This window comes from Poecilia reticulata, linkage group LG13 (assembly GCF_000633615.1).
Source record: "Poecilia reticulata strain Guanapo linkage group LG13, Guppy_female_1.0+MT, whole genome shotgun sequence".
Taxonomy (NCBI): domain Eukaryota; kingdom Metazoa; phylum Chordata; class Actinopteri; order Cyprinodontiformes; family Poeciliidae; genus Poecilia; species Poecilia reticulata.
Window position 1 is genome coordinate 5,920,529 of NC_024343.1, and position 8,622 is coordinate 5,929,150.

The 8,622-nt window shown below is 41.0% G+C and overlaps 1 protein-coding gene across 1 annotated transcript in view; it reads left to right on the plus strand.

The window, feature by feature from the left end:
• The window catches only part of LOC103474292 (coatomer subunit delta), a 10,528-nt gene extending 2,225 nt beyond the window's left edge, over window positions 1–8,303 (plus strand). The window contains exons 2-10 of the mRNA XM_008425134.2: window positions 926–1,189; window positions 2,343–2,522; window positions 2,598–2,797; window positions 2,888–3,049; window positions 3,174–3,339; window positions 4,481–4,628; window positions 4,859–4,967; window positions 5,591–5,795; window positions 7,002–8,303. Coding sequence (XP_008423356.1) covers window positions 926–1,189; window positions 2,343–2,522; window positions 2,598–2,797; window positions 2,888–3,049; window positions 3,174–3,339; window positions 4,481–4,628; window positions 4,859–4,967; window positions 5,591–5,795; window positions 7,002–7,091 — 1,524 coding nt within the window. The 3' untranslated portion in view covers window positions 7,092–8,303. The remainder of the gene's footprint in view (window positions 1–925; window positions 1,190–2,342; window positions 2,523–2,597; window positions 2,798–2,887; window positions 3,050–3,173; window positions 3,340–4,480; window positions 4,629–4,858; window positions 4,968–5,590; window positions 5,796–7,001) is intronic.
• The last annotated feature ends 319 nt before the right edge of the window (window positions 8,304–8,622 follow it).

Consider the following 8,622-nt stretch of genomic DNA (forward strand, 5'->3'; position numbering starts at 1 on the left):
GTTCCGCTTCTCTTTCACGGTTATTTGCGCAACTTTACTTCGTTTCTCAGCAACAAAATACAGCCCATCGTTATTTATTGAAGATTATACATTTGCAAAAACACAGGAATCTAATGTTTCGTTTTGTTTTGTACGTTTGGAAGCTCATTCCCTCTCACACAACCGGAAAAGCCGGGGAATGGCGGCTCTTTTGACATTTCTCTGATATTAGGAAAAATATGGTTTACTAATTTTTCATAACTCCGGTTATACTTGACCTATTAACAAAATTTGAAAACTGGTGTGTAGTTTATAATGTGCACTTTAAACTCAAGTTGAAAGTGAGACTGAGGGAGGCGGAGTCTTGCTGCTATGCCGTAACAAACTAGATGTTAAAAAGAACTATAAGGTTATGGACCCCTATGGTTTAACGGATCGATACTCGCGGATGAAAAATCGATACTTTCCGTGGGCGGAAAATATCGATATATATCGCCTAATTGATTTATTTATACAGCCGTAGTATCATATTTCCATCTGGTGGTAGACCGACTTGTTGCCATTTTGTCCCAATAAATTAACCCTGTAGCGTCTATGTTCTTATCTAGGGCTGCATGATTTAAGGAAAATTGGAAATTTTGATCTAATTTAACATAATGCAATGATGATACATATTCTCGGAAACCCATCATTTTACCCAGTTTTCTTTATTTTGTGTCATCAGTGACCCCAGCAGTCTGTGTGTTTATTGCTTAAACCTACACCTGTTTTGGACTGGAAGCTCATTCAGCACTGTAACCTGCATTAAAACTGCAATGGTGATTGTAATTCAAAATATAATAATGGGATCATTATGAGAATTGGAGGTATAGATATTAGGATGCAGAAAGGGAATGTCTTCAGGTGTTTCATTGGTTGACCTATATCCCTCCACCCACCCCTGCAGGTGCTGTTGGCAGCGGCGGTGTGCACCAAGGCCGGGAAGGCCATCGTGTCGCGGCAGTTTGTGGAAATGACCCGGACGCGGATCGAAGGCCTGCTGGCCGCGTTCCCCAAGCTGATGAACACGGGCAAGCAGCACACCTTCGTGGAAACAGACAGCGTGCGCTACGTGTACCAGCCGCTGGAGAAGCTCTACATGGTCCTCATCACCACCAAGAACAGCAACATTCTGGAGGACCTGGAGACACTCAGACTGTTCTCCCGCGTGGTAAGAAAACCCAGGAGGACACTCGGAATATTTAATGCACGCCACAAAAAATGGTATTGGAGATGCTTTTATTAATAATATGGCACGGATTGAGGGTTAGACATTTCTTTGCCTTTTCTTCTTTTTCTTTCTGTCAAGCCATCATTGCTGTGTGATGCTCATGGATTGTGCTTGTCTACCAACAAGTCTGGCTAAGCATTCAAAAGCTTGTTTATCATCACCTAGGGGGACAGTGTTATGTAAAATCTTTTTTTTTTTTTTAGTTTTACATCATGCTATGATGTTATTCTTTCATCACAAACACACCCGGAGTGTTGCCTTGATTATTTTATTTTTTTTATGCATGTTTGAGAAATGCATTAATCTCCCATTCAGCTGTGCAAAACACCTGTTTGAACCGGGCTCTGCCTTCGAGGCACAGCCCTCCTCGACTCAGCTACTTCGGACTAGCCAGGAGCAATTAGCAAACATCTGCTGAGCTCATTAAATGAGCTGCTTTTCAGTGCAACGCTGGTTAAAAACATTGTTAAAGGGTTAATAGAGCAGCCATGTTGTGATGACTTCCTGAAGGCGGAGTTTCAGGAAGAACAGAAGTTTTTAAAGTTTTAATTCTAATTTTATCCTCTGATGGTTCTGAAAAATAGAACAGAGCTGACTAAACCTCAAAGAAGGGAGATGAACCGTGTTGATGGAGCAACGCTCACATGCACACACACACACTGGACGCCTTCAGACTGCAGCCAGGTGTTTAAATACACACACTCTTGGGTTTCATTTGAAAATTTCAAGACTTTTAAAGAGGAAAAAGGATATATTGATGGAAGTGATTTATTCTTTCTGTCATTAGTCTGGCATTTAGCAAATAGAAAAAAAATTGGTGACTCTAAAGCAAGAGAAGTTTAGTCTGGTTTAACTTCAGACAATAAAAACGTGTGTGCAAACTTTTTCTTGTGTTTTTATTAGAAGTTGTAGGTTTTTCTTCTGGTTAACCGAGACGGACGTCTAAACCATGTTGATCCACAGGAGAATGAAGACATGGCTAGATCAGTCAAGAGTTTGAATTCATAAAATGACCTCAGGATGCTCTTCTTCCTTCAGTGTTGGTTGTGTTTCCTGTCTGAATGGGTTCCTCCTTGTTTCTGCTTTGCTCCAGATCCCAGAGTACTGTCGTGTGCTGGAGGAGAGTGAAATCTCGGAGCACTGCTTCGACCTCATCTTTGCCTTCGACGAGATCGTGGCGCTTGGCTACAGAGAAAACGTCAACCTGGCTCAGATCCGTACCTTCACAGAGATGGACTCCCATGAGGAGAAGGTGTTCCGGGCCGTCAGAGAGGTAAGACGCTGGATGTGCATGAAAATGGAGAAAAAAGGAGAAAAGGACTGCGTCAACAGTTGGTAATGTTTGCAGACTCAGGAACGCGAGGCTAAAGCGGAGATGAGGAGGAAAGCGAAGGAGCTGCAGCAGGCCAGGAGAGATGCCGAGCGCTCTGGGAAGAAGGTTCCGGCGTTCGGCGGGTTCGGTAATGTGAGCAGCATGTCCTCAGGGTCCCTCATCACAGACACCATAGTGGAACCTGAGAAACCCAAGATCACACCAGCTCCAGTCCGGTACGGCACTGTGAAACGCAAAATGGTCCCCAGCTGAGCATGCAGCTCTCCTCATCGGTCAGCTGATGAGTTGTTTGTTCGTTCCTCCAGATCAAGCGGCCCGAGCAAGGCTCTGAAGCTAGGCGCTAAAGGGAAAGAAGTGGATAACTTTGTTGACCAGCTTAAGTCTGAGGGTGAAACCATCATTTCGTCCTCAGGAAAGAGAGGCTCAGACGTGTCCAAGGTTCTGCCACCGCCAGTCAATGTGGAGAGGTACACAGCTCTGGTTCAGAAGAGATTCAATGTCCAATTATCCTAGATGGATTTTCTTGGTTTTGGCGTAGGAAAATTGGTCGATTGGTGTTTAAAGCTGCTGGTGTGTGTGTTTGCTCCTCAGCGTACATCTGCGCGTGGAGGAGAAGATCTCGCTGAGCTGCGGCCGTGATGGCGGCCTGCAGAACATGGAGGTGCTGGGTATGGTGACACTCCGGGTCACGGACGAGAAAAACGGCCGCATCCGCCTCGCCATCAACAACAACGACAACAAGGGGCTGCAGCTTCAGGTGGGTCTGCTGCACAAAACGGGCTACTCTAGTCCAACTCTATTATTATTGCCAATCATATGGGGAGCACCAATATGAAAATTTGAGCCAATATTGATCTTGCTGTTCTGGCCAATATTTATCAATATTGTCTATGTCTCACGACGTCTGCTTCAGTTAAACTCCTTACAATCCATCACATGCACTGTCACTTCACCAAGCAAACGCCACAAATATCAGCCAAGTTTTATTTATCGGACTGATACCAACATGTTAAAAAAATGACTGATTTAGTGTTCACACCTATTAACTCTAATAAACAACACTTTCAGCAAGCTTCAGGTATTTGCATTTTTTCTTCTTACCATTTTCATTATTGTACTTAATGGTGAATATAACACATGGATTTGCCAAACTTGAGATTTTGATGTTTATAATTGCAGTAGAAGAATTTTTGTCTGAAAAATATGAAAACTAATTTTTTCTAATTTGTGGAATAAATGAAATTCTCTGAGCACAAAAAGCTGTTGGGAGAAGCTTGTTGAAGGAAACCCAGATGTTTGACCCAAGTCATACAAGTCAAAGGCAATGTTACCAAATACTGAGGAAATGAATGTAAACCTCTAACTTGGAAGATATTAATAAATTATTCTGAGATATATTATTTCTCTGAATTTTGTGACATTTAGCAAGCAGAAGTAATTTTGGTCATTCCAACCAACCTAGACGAGGAGACGTTTGGTCTGATTTAACTTCAGCCTATGATAAAAGTATTTTTGTATAGTGTATATAAACTAATGGGTTCACCTGGTTATGTATTTATTCATGTTTAAGGAAGTGTAATAAACTTTAAAACCCAAATAAGTACTAAATCAGAGGTACTTGTACATTAAAATGTACAAAACATTTCGAACAGATAAAACTCTCTTTGGAAATAATCTTTGGCCTAAATGATCAATTCTAATTTTCACATTTTCTTCTTTTACATAAGAAAATGTGTTAAAAGTGGTTGTGATCTGTCATATGCTGTTATTGCTGATGGTTCCCTCTTTCTTACTTTACAGCAGTAAAGCTAAAACATAAGCTGTAGACTAAATGATCCACATCCTGTTTGAATTCTGATTGGTAAACTAACTCCAGGTTAAATGCTGTTGGTTTGCAGACGCATCCTAACGTAGACAAGAAGTTATTCACAGCTGAATCAGTAATTGGCCTAAAGAACCCAGAGAAGTCCTTCCCTCTCAATAACGACGTTGGYGTTCTGAAATGGAGACTGCAGACCACAGACGAGTCCCTCATACCTCTAACCAGTGAGTGCACGTTATCCTTCCTGAAGATTACCCAGACTTATTTTAGACTGTTTGTCACAGAGATGGAAATAACTCAGCAAATCTAAGTGGAATGTTTTCATTTTCTTTGATAATGCGATTGCTGACTGTAAGGTGCAATCAGCATCAGTTGCGCTGTAAATGTTGGCCCTCAGTAGTCAGAGTAGCACAGATGTGCTGCTGCTCTCTCATCCAGCTGCTCTGTCTCCCAGTAAACTGCTGGCCTTCAGAGAGCGGCTCCAGCTGCGACGTCAACATCGAGTACGAGCTGCAGGAGGAGAACCTGGAACTGAACGACGTCGTCATCAGCATCCCTGTTCCGTAAGCACCCCGACTCCATGGTTACGCTCCGGATCACGCCGGTCAAATTCAATACTCTAAAAATAGAACCTTTAGGATTACAGCTGTGTGCTTGTGTATTATTTTATCAATCAAATCACAGCAGTTTTATCTGTATTATACATGATTACATGAAGGTGAAAAGATGGCTCTTTAATTTATTTAGTGTAGACAATGCGCTTTGTCTATATGTTTGTGTAAATGTGCCAAAATTAGCCAAAACACTATTTGTCATCTGTTGTCTCTGAACAATGCTCAGTCTGTCCTGCTAAAAACAGAACAAACAAGCTTAAAATGACTTGACTATTAAAAATTCTGACAATAAATTCAATTAGTCCAAACAATAAATACAAAACAAAGAAACTATTATTAATATTTGAAGCGCTTTTTAATACTTCTATGAATACATTCAGCTCTAGAAATAAGATGGAGATCTCTTCAAAAAATCAAAATGAAAACCTACAACAATATAAAAACCTAACTCATGTCAGAACTGGAAGTGACCTCAGGTCGCTCTCTGTGAGCCAATGAGACGTCTCTGTGTTTGACCCCGCTGTGACGGCTTGTGGTCGTCGACATGTGAAGCGTCTGTCGGTGTCCTCCAGGTCCGGGGCRGGCGCTCCTGTGATCGGAGATCTGGACGGAGAGTACAAACACGACAGCCGGCGGAACGTCCTGGAGTGGTGCCTACCAGTCATCGAGGCCAACAACAAAACCGGCAGCCTGGAGTTCAGCATCGCCGGGCAGCCCAATGATTTCTTTCCCATCAATGTGTCCTTCGTGTCCAAGCGCAACTACTGTGACATTCAGGTGAGCTCCCAATGAAGGTGCAGTCTTGTCTTATGAAGCTTCGGTTCAGTAGTTTTAGATGAAATGAGTGCAGTAACAGTGGAGATGGTAAAAAACTGGCACATAGATTGGAAGAGGGAGTTTGAGGCTGCTGAATGAAGAGGTCTGTGTTGGCTCTGCCCAGCTCAGCAGGGTTTGGGAAATGGTTCGCTGCTGAGACACGACCACCAAGCCCTCACACCTGTGAAATGATGTTTCACTTTAAGTCATCCTTGATAAAATCAATGAACTTGTCATATTTTTGCATGAAGTGACTTCAAATAACTAGGGCTGCACCAACTTCTTTAATTTGTGGAATTCTGCAATGAAAATCAATTTAATTTTCCTGAGCAAAGGTCTAAAAATCATCCACTGTCTCCTTTTGCTCTGGCTGACAGACCATCAGGTTGTGTCTCTTTGTGTGCCATTAACAACACTCGCGTCACTGTTGCCAACTCGGCCACTGTGTAGCTCTATTTAGCAACTTTTCAAACAAAAAAGGCTTCTTGAATATTGGTGATCGGCCAGAAAACTGCTATCGGTGCACCGAGGCCTGTCGCATTAATAAATTCACTGCATGATAAATTAGGAGCACAATCATTTCCATTCTGATTATATTTTTTAACAGGCAATTCTGTTGGGACACATAATAAACCATTTCATATATTTTTGGTTGTTTTTTATTTATTTATTTATTTTTTGGTTGCGTTTTATTAATTTAAAAATATCTTCCAGTTCTAGTTTGTGTTCTGTACAAAATGATTATTTTTCTTAGGCTTTGAAAGAGTGAGCGTGAACTTGAATTATTGTACCATCATAAACATAATACTTGAAAATGGTCTCAAATTAACATTTATTGCTAGGCTTGTTGAATAAATCAATTAATCTCATGAAAAATTCAAACAAGCTTTTTTTTCCTCTTTTTGAAGATCAATTTTGTGTAGAGACTTTAGTTTCCATTTTCTCCCATTCAGAGCAAAGTTGGAACATGTTGCATGAAATGTTGGTTATCACAGACGTGACCATCATGTGGCAAGTTAGAGAAATACAAACCAGGTTTAAAAAAATATGAATAAAAAAAATGTTTAATTTTCAATTACATCGATATAAAATATTGTTTAAATATTGCAGAAATTCTTCCATGTTAAAGAAAAATAACCTCCTACTTTTTTCTTTTGTTCTTCTCAGGTTACCAAAGTGTCTCATGTAGATGGCGACAGCTCCGTCAGATTCTCTTCAGAAACCTCCTTTGTTGTTGACAAATATGTAATTGAGTAAAAATACTGGAAGAAAATGGCAAAATGAGAAAAAAAATCACCATTTAAAAAAAAAAGTCCAAATCTATGCTACAGAGAAAGATCGACGATTTCCAACCTGCTGCCTCTGTATATCATCAGACTGTACACAGACAGGACGCCCGCCAGCGCCGTGGCAACGGCACCTCCTGTAGGGAAGAGCAGCAGCAGCAGCGGTGGTGTATTTATGTTTGTATGACAGAGGATCATCTATATATAGAGTTAATTGAACAGGAATAAAACCAACACACAACTTCTCCTTCCACTAATGCTGTGGTGCATAACTGTACAGAGGGTGAGTAGAGGATGACTGGGGATGAAGGAGAGGCTAGCTGTGTCAGTAAGTGCAGGTGGAGGAACAACAGGACCCTAGCGCTGCTAGCTTAGCTCCGCCCCCTCCCCTATCATTATGCGTCCTCCACAGACGTTTCTCTCTCTCACACTGCAGTGATTATGGAATGGGTGCTTTCTTCTCTCCCCTTACTGTAGCTGTCTCTTTCTCATGTGTAATTGTTAAGCTCTTGTGATTTTCTGTTTTCATATCTCAGATTTTCAGTTTCCTGGAGAACGTAAACAAAAGCTCGTCTTTTTGTTTCTGCTCTTCTTTTCTACTGTTGCTCATTCTGACCACTACTCAGCTCTGAATTTGGCAGGACGTTGTAAGGAATTCTCAACAACACACCTATCAGTAAAATCATTAAACTGGTTTTGGAACACCATTAAACCACTCCTCACCTCGTCTAGAAGGGACGCCATATTTAATTGTGCTCCATTTGAGTTCAGAGATGAACCCTGAGATTTCACACTTCAAGGGTTTAAATCAGATTCAGCCATTATTTTCCCCACCTTACATTTGCCATCAGCGGGGGGCTTACTGCACCTCCCGCCCCACTGTAGGCTGYAACGCTCATCCACCCAGTCATCCTTTACTTACATCGTCAAAGAGTGTAAACATTATACATGAAGTAAAATTTGTCTTTTATGTTTTTTTTTCTTTTACTTATACCCCCTCCTTCCCCCCCTATCAATTTCAATTTAGCAATRGTTGTGTGGATGTGGGGTCAACAATGACTAGAAACAACTTTTCTTTTTCTTTTTTTAACAAAATTGCATAAGGGGAATCCTGACATTCCAGTGTAAAACTAGAAAAAAAGATACTTTAATGGAATAAAATGTATTAAAACTGTAAGGTGGACTTGGTCTTAATGAGCCTTTATTCCATCAAGTGGTTTAGCAGAAAGTTGCTAACATTATTTTTGCATTTTCCTACCAGCAACCCTGGGGTTTATGCCAAATAACACCAAAGTTTACATTTATGACTTCCATATAAAATGCTGTAGAGTTGTGAAAATTCTCCATTAGTGAAGCATTATGCTGTAGGAATAAATGAAAAATACACCAGAGTTGATGGGAAGATCCGTGAAGGAATTCAGACGTTCWTCCTCCTGGCCGGCCTAAGCTGAAGAATGGGCAAATATTTCACATACAGGTCAGAGAATCCAGAAGGTTTAGCT